Here is a 13,256-nt window from a genome sequence, read left to right as displayed (position 1 = left end):
AGGAATAAATACTTAGTGTAGTAGGGTTGAATTTTATAGAGCTGGGCTACTTTTATAATATTGTGGCTAGAAGGGAACGACATGGATTAGGCAATCTCTTGGGAGTAGGAATATAAGTTGCAACTAAGGAGGGGAGTTAGCTTTAAGTCGCTTAAGATGGTTGAGGTCTTAGATTTTGTAGAATTTATGTAATGAGGCTATAGAATAGGAGAGTGTAGGTTCAACGAACTTTAAGAATTGGTTTAAGATAATTTTATCTAAGGTTTGAGGCCTTATAGATTTTAGGAAATAAGATTTTGGTAATTAAGGTGTTAGGTTTGACAAGCTTTGGGGGAAATAATTAAATTTTAAGTTTTAAATTTCACTGATTCGGATGAACAATTTGGTGGCAATTGGGGTTTTAAAATTTACAAGTTTTAAGGTGAATGTTTTGGATTAAAGCCATCAATCTCGAGGATTTCAGAAAATGATTTATTATCCGTTAATGTATTAGATTTTAAAAGCTTTGGGAGCCGATTGTTCTATTATGGGATGTAAGCTCATTGATCTTAGAAATTCTAGAAATTATTCTTATTGGATTTAATGTTTTAGAATTGCAGAGTTGAAGGACCAATTTATAATAAGAGTTGAGTTCTTAGTTTTACAGACTTGGTGTGCTAGCTTGATCCACTCTGGAGAGTGATTGGTTTGCAACCATTAAAATGGGATTGATCAGAGTTTAGTTAATAATATGAAATTTTTCTGGGGTACATTTCTTTGAGAATGGAAGGTAATGATTTAGCTCATATACTTCTTTGAGGATTGTAGATATTGACTTAGTTCAGAAAATGACTATTGTTAACTCGAGGTTGTAGTAATCGATTTTAGGAAATGATTTTTTATCGGTTCGGAAGAAATAGATCCATTGAGGTTTTGAAAGCAATAGTTTAATTGTTGGTATTGAATTCAATTGAAGTTGAGACCTTATGTTCCAGAGACTTTTAGGAACGGATTATTAGCAGGTTTAAGGTCATTTTCAGTACAAAGTTTTAAGCGATAACTATTTGCTGATGTTAAGGGTATAAGTTAAGCAGATATAGGAATGATTCATGTTAATTTGCGGATATAAGTCCAGCTGATGGAAATAGTAGTAATGGATTACTTGTACGTTGGAATGACTATTGGTTTCGGCTAAGGACGTATGAGATCGACACGTGATAGTGGTGAATCGATTGGAGCGTTCAGTCGAAGCGTGTTACTCAATGGAATGTTGGTTGGCAATAATTGTTATAGCTCGAGGTTATAGTGACAAGTTTTAGGATTAATTCATACCGAGTTGAGGATAATAGATGGTGCAGGTTTTGGGAAATGAAATTTTGTTTATTTTGAGGATAAGGTACGAATGTTGGAAATGGAAGTGATGGATCACTTATACGTTAGAATGATTATTGATCTTAGCTAAGGGTACATGAGATCCATTTATAGTGGTGGTGAGGGTGTATGGATTTCGGAGAGTACAAATCCTAGTCTCTTTTTGGCTTGAGAGAAGTGGCTTTGGTGAGTACTGAAGTGGATTAGATGTGATAGTATTAAATTCAATAGATTTTAACTTCGAGTTCTTAGTGAGTTGATCGAAGTGTACAGTTGAAGTGGGTTACCAATTGGAGTGATGGTTGGCATTTATTGTTGAGACTATCTTCAAGAATTAATTGTGACTTGAGGTCACATAGGAATTTAAATTTTGAGGCTATACTTTCCTTTGGAGTTTGAGTGTCCAGTTGAGAGAATTATAGACATTTTATTTAACTTGAAGAGACATTGTTGGGTCGCCATGTGTAGTGGATAATAAAATCTTGAAAGTGGAAGTTTAGGAATCAACGGTGATTAGCCTAAACAGGTACGTAAGGTAACAAGCAGTAGGAGTCAGGAGGGTAGTGCCATAGTTTTGATGGATTGGAGGTCTGAATAGCATGGCCTATCTTGAGATTTAATTTTGTATGCAATTGAAGGAAATAGTCGTGCTAATATTAGGGTTATGAGAATAGAAGTAGGTAAGTGAGTTTACAAGAAGGGTTCATTAAGGTTATGGTGAATTTAATCGTAGTTCGTAGTGAATTTAGTTATCTCTAAATTAGACGATATTCAGAATTTAGGTGATGATCTTGAAAGTGTAAGTTGTTAGGTAGGAGTTATAGGTGCTTTATTAGTTGGTCGGGACGAATTCGAGCCCTATGTTCTTTATCTTAGATGAGATTGGCGTATTTTGAGATAATGATACTTGTTTTTAATTTGGAAGGTTGCAATTGATTGATATCGTCTTCTTTGTTGATGATCATGGGTGTCGTTGCGGAATTTTGATTTAATTAAGGTAGCTAGAAATAATTGAGGAATAGGAGTGATAGTTCATGATTTTGGGAGACTTTATTTTCTAACAAAATGTGGTAAAGGATTTTCTTGCTTCCAGGTGTTAGAGTTAGCTTGTACTCAAGGGTGTTAATTTATGAGGATATAGTCTTTTTGCTTTTTGGCGAGTTATCAGAGTGCGCATGGAAGCGTGATATTTTGGAGATAATTAGGTGTGCTGATTTTGAGTAATTAGTGATGACTTAAAATTTCGAGAAGGTGCTTGTAATTGGAGAGTAATATTTTGTTTGGGCAAATTATGTTTATTGATGGTTTATTTTGGAAGTGACTATTAGGTTACCAAGATATAGTATACAATGAAAGTTTCGATGATATAGCATGAAGGTTGATTGAGGTTAATACAATTCATTCTAAGAAGTAATCATTTTTAGAATTTTCTTGGGTGTGGTTTTGAAGTTCTTAACGATATGGCGATTCCAGTTTACATGGCTGCTTTAGGAGTTCTAGACTTGATGCGTCGCTGGGAGACTAGTATGAATATGATGGAATTGCTTTAGGAGTATAATTGGAGAGAGCTTTAATCATACTTGTGTGGAAATGGCTGATGGTATGATTTTCTCAAGTATACTCTGAGTTGCATATTGTATCCTGCTTGGTGCTGATATTGATCTCACAAATTTTGAGGAAGAAATTTATTTTAAGGGGGGAGGATGTGACACCCCGTTTTTACGTGTATTTTCACTGAAGGAATATTTTAATTTAATTAATATAATAGTTCCTTTATTTTAAATTATCAGATTTTAATTGGATTTTAATTGCTGTTGAATTTAAATTGCTGTTTAATTTATTTTAGCTTGTCTTTGGATTTAAAATTAAATAGTTTGTTTTTACTAGTTATTTATTATATTTTAGCTTTACGTTGTGTTTAAAATATTTTCTTAGTTTTATTACTTTTAAACTTATTTTCGTTGGATCAGTTGTTGGACTCCAGAGGTGAGGATTAGACCTCATTTCTTTTCCTTTCTTTTTCTTTTTCCCTTTTTCCTTTTCTTTTTCTTCTTTTCTTTCTTCTCTTTCTTTTTCTTCTTATTTTTCTTCCCGTTTTCCCTCTCCCCGTGCGCAACAGCAGCTCTCCTTTCCATTTCGTCGCCGCCCCTTTGACGGCCCGGTGCGCCACCATCCGGCGGCTGTGTTGTACACCACCCCCACCATTCTCTTCCCCTCCCACCAGAGATCATCCCCACCAATTTTCAGAGCCATCGGACTAGTCGTTAGCCGCCACAAGCCCCTGGAAGTCACGGCACCTGCCTGTTTTTCTCCCCTGTCGCCAGTTGCTTTTGCAGCCCAGAACCGCCGCTCGCCTGCGGCGTGGCCTATACCACCCACCCAGTTTTCTTCCCCTCTCACCGGTGAACATCCCCACCAAGTTTCACCTCCATCCGAGCCACCGTTAGCCACCACGAGCTCCTCCAAACCATACAATTTTTCACCGATTTCGGCGTCGTCGCACTACCTTTGGCCACCATCTCTTCATAGCTTCTTCCCCTATCTCTTGCCGACCTAAACCACCCATTTTCGGTCTCGATCTGTTGCCGGAGCAGCTCCCACGAGCTCAACTCCGTTCAGCCCCTTTTTGGCCTTCGACCGCCATTTCCATCACCACCCACGGCCAAAAATCGTTTCCCTTAGCTTCATAAACATTCTTAGACCATTCCCTATCAATCCCGAGCTTTGGTTTGTCCCCGTTCAAAAGTGGGTATTTTACAACCCACGACCACAGTGAAATTTCACTGTTACGTTACTTTTCTTCCGCCGTTTGCAACACCGCGAGCTTTCTAAAAATACCATATAGCGCTGTAAGTATTTTTCAAACTCTACTTTTAGATTTAAATATATTTTGCTCATTCAATAATTATTTGTTGATGGTTGGCTGATTCCGGACTGAGTCCGAGGAGTTCGGCGGTCGGATGGATGGAGGACGGAGTTGCTTGATTTATTGATTTATGGTTGGTTGATCGTTTTGTGCATTGAAATTGCATTTACATAGTGCATGCACGTGCGTTTTATTTAATTTGAGAAAATCCTATTTTATTGGCGTAAGTGGATTTTCGGGTGCGTGTGTATTATGACCCCAAGCCAGGATGAGGTATTATCCCGGTGGAGCTCCTCTGGTCACTCGGGAGCGTAATAAACTGAGTGACGTCCCCTGAATTGTCGCTGGGCGACGACGGGAGTGGGGGCTAGGAGATGCTTCGCTACGAACGCGCCGGGTGCGGAACCGAGCATCGCTCTACGCACCGACTCCGTGGCCCTTCGCTGGCAAGGGCTAGAGGATGCTTGGCTACGAACGCGTGGGGCGCGGAACTGGGCATCGCTCGTTTAGGTGTCACATGCGTGGTCGTGACCTGCGATATGGCACTGGAGCCAGGGTGTGCGGATGACCCATAGGGGAGGTCATGGTGCATACGGATTAATTGGTTAACGGATTGAGTTTGATATGGACCAAATGTGACTTTTGGCGTAATATTTGGAAAGGTTATGTTTTTGGGCCAAATGAGATTTTTGGCGTGCGTGGAAAAAATATGATTTTATGAGTTTTGTGCATTGGCATCCTTTCATGCATATTGTTTGAGTTTTATATGTTTTTATCTGGTGGTGTTTGGATTTTACTTACCTACGGCACCATTTTTAGTACCGTAGATTTTGGTGCAGAGATCGAGGATAAGAAGGAAGAGGCTGAGCCCGAGGATGCAGCTCTGCTGGGGTGCTGAAGTTAAAGTTTAAGTTTTGTTATTTGGTTTAAAACTATATTTGTGTTTTGTAATGTTTTATTATGTATGTTTTGAACAACTTTGTATTAAATTAAGAAAAATTCTGATACTTAGTTATTGGCTTTGCTTTTCGCTGCGTATTTCTCGTGCACATTCGTCGATTTTACACACACTTGGCACGTCAATAAGGTGGTGACCCGTGACATCATCATCCGGACGTCTCGATTTCCCCGTGTCATTGTGTGGGGATTTGGGGGCGTCACAGTTTGGATTTAATTTCATACCTTTTTTTGTATTTAGCTTGTGGGGTTGTTGGTGTATGGTTTGGATTGGTCTCCAAACTTGTTTTGTATTTGGATTGTGGGCGATTGGCTAGACAGTTTGGATTTAATTTCAGATATTATTTTGTATTTGAATTGTGGGGCTGTTGGTGTATAGTTAGGATTTAATTTGTGAACTTGTTTCGTATTTGGATTGTGGACTCTGGACAGTTTGAATTTAAAAATATTATTATTAAAAAATAATATTATATTATCATTTTAGCTTATAGATACCTAGTCTAATGTGACGTTATACTTGAATATATAACTTTGAATTAAGGTTATGTTTGGATGTTGAGTTGAGTTAGGGTGAAAGTTGAAAATTAAATAAAATATTATTTTTTTAATATTATTATTATTTTAGGATTTGAAAAAGTTGAATTGTTTATTATATTTTGTATTGAAATTTTAAAAAATTATAGTAATTAGATAAAATGAGTTGAAATAAGTTGAGATGGGTTAAAGAACCAAACTGGCCCGCCTAAACATCTAGTTTTAGTCCTTGCTTGAGATCAACAAGTAATGCCAATTTCTAGCTTGTGAAAATTGAGCAATAAGAGCATTGGCATTGGATTAGTCATATGCCAGCACTTTTCATATTTTAAATAATGTTGACGAAATTAAATCCACATTGAATTAGCTAAACACTTTTTATATGAACTATTAGCTACAATAAATCCATCCCACATTCCATATATAAAAACAACTATAACTTCTTCAAACTAGTATTTTATTATTTCTTGTCTCACATTCATCCCACATTTGATATTATTATATTATATATATGGAATTTTTATGGATGGTACATATGAGATTTTTATTTATATAATATGAGATTTCATTATCTATGTATATATGAGATTATTATATTATAAATTGTTGGATTGTGAAAATAAAAATGAATATGATTGTTGGAGGTTATTGAAAATTATGAAAATAAAATAAAAAAGTATTAAAAAATTAATTAAAGAAATATAAATAATAATAATAAAATAATAATATTTTATTATTATAGAGAATGTAATGGCTAATTCAATATAAATTTTAAGTGTTGAGTGATTAGTTAAAAGTTGAAAAATTATATATTTTTTAAATTTTAAAAATTAAAATAGCCAATCTAATCCAATACTTGCTCGATAATACCCAAGGAGACTGAACTCTAAAAAACATTTTTGCGATTATCAAAGAGGAAAGAAGGAACCTATGCCAAATAGCAAAAAAAGCCCGCCACGAAGGTAATAGAAAGGAAAACACGAATGAGTATTCAGAATCATTTTTATTTATTTAGTGATTAAGAAAGTACTTTTAAATAATATTATAGTTATTTTATTTTTTTAAAAATGTTTATAATGATTAAAAAATGCATTAAAAAAAGAAAAAATAAATAAATACACCGTTCGGGACATCGGGTGAAATGTTCGGTACCCTGTAGCATCACTCCAATAGAAATACCTCCTCAGAGTCAACAGACAAGACTCATTCAAGCTCTGTACGCATTTGCCTTTGGAGTTCCCATCTCAGAGCTATGGAAACTGCGAAAATGAGGTTTGGGAGCTCTCTCCCAGTTCCCTGTGTTCAGGAGCTTGCAAAGAGCACAGCAAGCACTGTCCCACCACGGTATCTGCGGCCCGATCAAGACCCTCCCTTCATATCCGACTCCACAGCTTTTCCCCAACTCCCAGTCATCGACATGCATCTCCTATTTTCCCCAGAGTTTATGGACTCTGAGTTACAGAAATTGGATTTCGCAAGCAAAGAATGGGGTTTCTTCCAGGTCAGTTCTCTCTCTCTCTCTCTCTCTCACACACACACACAGAGTTGTAGAATACAAGAAATTATAGCATCTGATCTATAACTATTTTCAACCATTAAATGACCTCCCGATCACGAAAGACTTCGAAAACACCTCCCCAAGGATTCAGAGTTTGAAAAGATTGAAGAAAAAACGAATCCAAACACAAGTATTCGGTCAAAAAAATTATCAAACACAAGAATAAGATTACCAGATGCATGAATGAGATTTCAAACCGTAGTCATATATGTTTTAGAGCATCTTTCTTAATCATTGAATTGTTCAATGCAAAATTTCATCGAATGATCCGAGAAACAAAGCAAAGTTAGGTGCGAGAGACAAACTCGGGGACCTCCATCCATTTGTCTTTCCTTCTGGGTAGGGCCCGAGGGCCGACGGTGAATGCATGTGTGAACCAATTTTTCTGCTTAATTAATTTTAAAAAAATAATAATAATTATAAAAAATTCATGAATGTAGAACTCATATAAAAAATCTCACTTTTAAATGATGAGTCTCAATGTTTTTGCAGTTGATAAATCATGGGGTGAGCAGTTCATTATTGGAGAAAGTGAAATCTGGCGTTCAAGAACTATTTAATATGGAAATGGAAGAGAAAAAGAAGTATTGGCAAGGTGAAGGAGACGGAGAGGTTGAGGGATTTGGACAGACCTTTGTTCTTTCGGAGGAGCAAAAGCTGGACTGGAGTGACATGTTCGGCATTATCACCCTTCCCACCTATTTGAGGAAGCCCCACTTGTTGCCTCGCCTTCCCCTACCACTCAGGTCCCATCTCTGTTTTTCACTCACATGCTTGCATAGAAATTCTATTTGCCTTTTTAGGGACTTAGGGTACGCTCACTTTTTTTGAAAAAAATGACACAATCTCATGTAATTTATCACTTTTACACAATTTTTAATAAATCTTTATTTTTAATTCAACCACTTCAAGGGTAAAAAAAAAAAAAATCAAACGAATTCAAACGATAATATTATTTTATCGAACAATTGCGTAAAAAATTTTAAATATTTATGTCTATTTAATTTTATTGTTAGAAAGAGTTTTGTAAGACCCATAATTATAGTTATACAAAAGTTAAAATACCAATATTTTTCATCATTATGGAATCCAATTGCAGGGATGACTTAGAAGCTTACTCAACAGAGATGAAAGATCTTGCCATGAAAATCCTAGATCAAATGGCAAAAGCTCTGAGAATGGAAAGTAGTGAAATGAGGTGCATATTTGAAGAAGGGATGCAGTCAATGAGGATGAACTACTATCCTCCATGTCCACAACCAGAGCTTGCCATTGGCTTAGACGCTCACTCCGATGCTGTAGGCCTGACAATCCTCCTCCAAGTCAATGAAATGGAAGGTCTCCAGGTTAGAAAAGATGGAATGTGGATCCCTGTCAAACCCCTTCCTAATGCTTTTATAGTCAACATTGGAGACATTTTGGAGGTAAATCTGGGAGACTTGTATTACCCTTAAGTTCTTTTACATTACAAACAAACGTTTCTTATGATTCGAAAAGAGACTAACAAAATATATGAATCCCATATCGTAGAATGTTATCTGTAAAAATTGTCTATTAAATATTACAATAAAATTCATCAGGTACTAGTGTATCCATATCTTTCTTACGGTAAAAAAATGTTTGATTCTAGTTTTCGGTCGTTGGTTAATTTGCCCATGCATGAATGGTTTGGCAGATTGTGACGAATGGGATCTACCGTAGCATCGAGCATCGTGCGACTGTAAACTCAGAAAAGGAGAGGCTGTCGATAGGCACATTTTTAAGCCCAAAGCTGGAAGGAGAATTTGGTCCGGCGTCAAGCCTTGTGAATGCAGACTCACCGGCATTGTTCAAAAGAATAGGATTTGTAGATTACTTGAAGGGTCATTTGTCACGCAAACTCGACGGGAAGTCATACCTTGATGCTATGAGGATCTAAGAAATGTGGCCAAAAATGAATGCTCTTGATCATGAAGAGCATACGTTTGACTCTTTAGTATATATACTCGAGCCAGATTTAAAATAAACGAAATGTTCATGCTATATTATTAATTACTTTATTTTGCCAAAGTGGGACCAACATAAATTTGTAATTCTACAGTCGTAAATATTTGATCTATGCCCTCCATAATTTCTAAGTCACAATCTTTTTTTTTTTTTTTTTTTTTTTTGGCCTAAAATCAAATCAGTTAAAGTGATCGATTTAAATCTTATCATTTCCGTCAAAACAGAAACTATTGACATTGCACGTTCAACCGAAGGATTTGTTTGGAGGAATTATCCCATGCATTGCTCAATTTTGACAACGAAGCTGCCAGGGCCATCAAGAAATCCAGGATTTCTCAGTGCAAATATTTTTTTTAAAATTTTTAAAGTATTTTTTATATATTTTTTTAAAATAAAAATAAATAAATAAATAAACACAATACTAAAATATAAACAAATATTCGAGAGTTTTCGTCGTAGGATTCCTTGGTGGATACATGATTTCCATCCTTGGTGTTTGCTCACTAGGGCTAAGCATCGACTTTTCAGAGTCAGTATTGTCGTCCTCCGAATCTGACTCCGACTTGTCGGAGTTAGGCTATTTTATTAGACTTTTTTCCTTAATCTATTTGATATTTTAATTTTACAATTTTGGACTCTAATTGGATTTGGGCTTCCACGTCATTTTTTTTTTAAATATAATTTCTAATTTATTTAACCAAATTTGTAAAAAAAAAATCATTCACACAATGATCATTCATCCTTAGATCCTTAGAACTTGATACACACATTAAAATCTTGAACACTATAAAATAAAACAAAATTCAAACTTGCAACAAGAATTTTTTCAACTATGATACACATATTAAAAATACATAACCAAAATTACAAATTAAAATCATTTATACAAAATTACAAATTAAAAATACATAACCAAAATTACAAACTAATTACCCATCATCATCTATCCTCCCAAATTATCCAACCAACTCATGGCTCACCATCCATCAAGTTCTAATTTCATCAACAAGTTACAACTTACAATAAAAGAACCAATACAAATTGCAACGAATTTCATTCTAACAAGTTATTATAGAATCATAGATTGATTATTATAGTCTATATATTACTACTACATAGTATATTAGGTACATTAGTATTACATATTATTATAGTAAAAGTGCATTATTTTAGGTACATTTGTTCATACTGGTATTTAACTCACTATATAAGTTATAGTTATATAAAATATATGTGATTAATGTATGAAGAATATAGATATTTTTATAATAATAATTAACTCATGCTAGTATATATGTTATTGAGTTTAACTAACTATATAAGATATAGTTATATAAAATCTCCATAATCAATACTTTAGTTATTATACATTAGTATTACATGTTATTATAAATTTATTATTTATATATTAGTGTTTATCCATTGGTGTTACATGTTATTATGCATTTTAGTATTTATACATTATTATTACATGTTATTATATTTATATAATTAATATATAGAAAAATACATATATTTTTATTAAATATGTATAATATCGAAGTGAAGTTGGAGCAGAGTAGGAGTCGGAGCCAAGCATCGAAGTCAGAGTTGGAGCAGATCGGAGTTGGAGTCGGAGGTGGAGTTGATTCACCTCCACCTTCGACTCCAACTCCGACTTCGAATTTTCTTGAAAAAAAAACTTCAACTTCGACTCCAACTCAGCGAAGCAAGAACGAAGTCAGGGTCGGAGTCGGATTTTTAAATTTCTAGTCAACCCTATTGCTCACTAGAATTATTCTACTCTTCCAGCATTTGCGTTTCTAGATAGAGCCTCCACGCCGGTCAGGTGTTTGTCTTCGTTTTACACCAGCAAATCACAAGTTACCACTTAAGAGATACAACAAATTACAATATGTACTCGCATACGGGTGAGTAATTTTTTTTTTTTTTAAACATCTGTTTGATCTTTTCCCCCTTACCCCTGCCCTCTCTCTCGCTTCCCCCAACCCTCATTGATCTCTCTGCTCTCTCTTTCACTAAAATACTCTCTCTCACTAAAGAATAGAATATGATTAAGGACGGTCTTGATTGATAGGATATTGCCGAAAAGGTTGAGAGGAAAAAGTGAGAAAGACACCACCGAACTACAGGCAGAGATTTCTGCTCTTTAAAGACCACTTTTTCTATTTCTTTTTGAATTCTCTCTCTCTCTCTCTCTCTCTCTTCCCCTTTGAAAGGAGAAGCTGTACTTTTTATGTGACTATGGAGGAAATCATCTTTAGATTATTGTGGTTTGCTTCTCCCTTTTTTTCTTTTCTTTTATCCAATTTTTTTCTTCTTTCTGGTTCTATTTTTGCATTTACAAGTCTGAATTTAATGTTGTTTGTAATTTGTGTTCTCTTTCTTAATTTTAACTTTTTAATGGAAAATGCTATTTGAGTTTTCTAGACCATAACCAGATCTAAATTATAATCAAATTTATGTTTGAATGTTGAGAAAAATATATTTTTGTTTGGATGCTAAGAAAATGTATTGCTGTTTGGATGGTGAAAAAATGTGGGATCTATTTCTATTTGGTTGCTGAGAAAACATCTTGAGTTTGATTTTTGTTTTCTTCTTTTCACCAACCCTTAGATTCAACAATTGCAACTCTAATTTATCATGTCGAGAGATGCTGATGAGAAACTGGGTTCGAGAGAGAGCTTCTGGGGGAAGAGGAAAGAGAGAAAGGAGAAGGAAAAAGAGAGAGGAGAGAATGAATGTGCACCTACCGTAACTTCAATAAGTCCACCACATGTTGCTGTTTTATTGCTAGGTGTAAAAGAGAAAAGTCGCACTTTGAGCCGGTCGGGTGTCAAACTTTGATTTACACCAGCAATTAAACACATGCCACGTGAGATTTCAGCTACATTGAGAATAGATGAACATGCAGGTGATCAAAATTTCACGGCTGAAGATTTCTGAAAATTTCAAAGCAAATCAAAAGTTTGTATTGAGCAACGTAAAAGTTTTGTGCCTCTCCTCCTTGCCCCACCATCGGCCTCCTCCCGTCTCTCTCTACTCTGTGTGAAAAATACAGTCGACTTCCATCGATTGAAGAATATCTGAGGTTGCCTATTAAAATTTGTTTGGTTACTGAGAAATTGTGAGAAAATGTGCAAAAATGTTGAGAAAATGTGAGAAATCATGAGGCTTTGTATGTGGATCTTTTCTTAGTTCAGTCAAGCTCTTTAAATTGCACACGATTTCGTGTACACGAGAGCAAAAAATATAACTGTATAATTCTGCATTGTATTGCAGAAAGGGATAAGACGGGTCGTTTTGGGGTCGAGGATGTTGTTGGTGCTGCCGGTCTTCTTCTAGCGCTTTTCGAGTTCTTCATCTTTCCTTTCATATGGAGTATTCCTGAAGCATTACCAACTGCGGAGATGGGTACCATGTTCCCTGAAAATGGTGGTTATGTGGTTTGGGTTTCAGCTGCATTGGGTCCTTACTGGGGTTTCAACAAGGTTGGATGAAATGGCTAAGTGGGGTTATTGATAATGCTCTGTATCCGGTTCTATTCCTTGACTAGTTGAAGTCCACAATCCCAGCTTTTGAAGGTGGAGCTTTGACCATTGTTCTCATTTACATGGACTATAGGGGTTTAACCATTGTGGGATGGGTTGTTGTTCTGTTAAGGATCTTCTCACCTCTTCCTTTACCAAAACTGTTCGGACTTTCAAGTGGGAAGGGGCAATGATCGCTGCGAAGGGATTCGAGACGAGAAGGGAAGGAAATTGGAGGGATTAGGGAGGAGACAGGGGAGAGGGAAATTGATTTCGAGTACTTCTATATGCAAGTAGATTGTGAACGAAAATGCGCATTATTGATGACGTGGCAGCATAAATATTATTAAAAAAAAGAACTGAGGAAAATGAAATCTTATTCCGCCCGCTTCTTTATGCCATTTTTCCCTCCCAGCTCATCTTCAACCTACTATGCGCAACCAATCCCTCGGCTCCTCCGAGCGACCAGTTCATC

At 35.8% G+C, this 13,256-nt stretch overlaps 1 protein-coding gene across 1 annotated transcript; it reads left to right on the top strand.

Annotated features, from left to right (window-relative positions):
• Positions 1-6,868: 6,868 nt before the first annotated feature.
• Positions 6,869-9,382, top strand: LOC122276269 (protein SRG1-like). Its single transcript, XM_043085860.1, has 4 exons — positions 6,869-7,208; positions 7,758-8,011; positions 8,365-8,689; positions 8,941-9,382. The coding sequence occupies exons 1-4, from the start codon at positions 6,960-6,962 to the stop codon at positions 9,181-9,183; spliced, it is 1,071 nt and encodes a 356-aa protein (XP_042941794.1). The 5' UTR covers positions 6,869-6,959; the 3' UTR covers positions 9,184-9,382.
• Positions 9,383-13,256: the final 3,874 nt, after the last annotated feature.

Source organism: Carya illinoinensis, chromosome 9 (genome assembly GCF_018687715.1).
Source record: "Carya illinoinensis cultivar Pawnee chromosome 9, C.illinoinensisPawnee_v1, whole genome shotgun sequence".
Lineage (NCBI taxonomy): Eukaryota > Viridiplantae > Streptophyta > Magnoliopsida > Fagales > Juglandaceae > Carya > Carya illinoinensis.
This window is presented reverse-complemented; position numbering and strand designations above follow the sequence as displayed.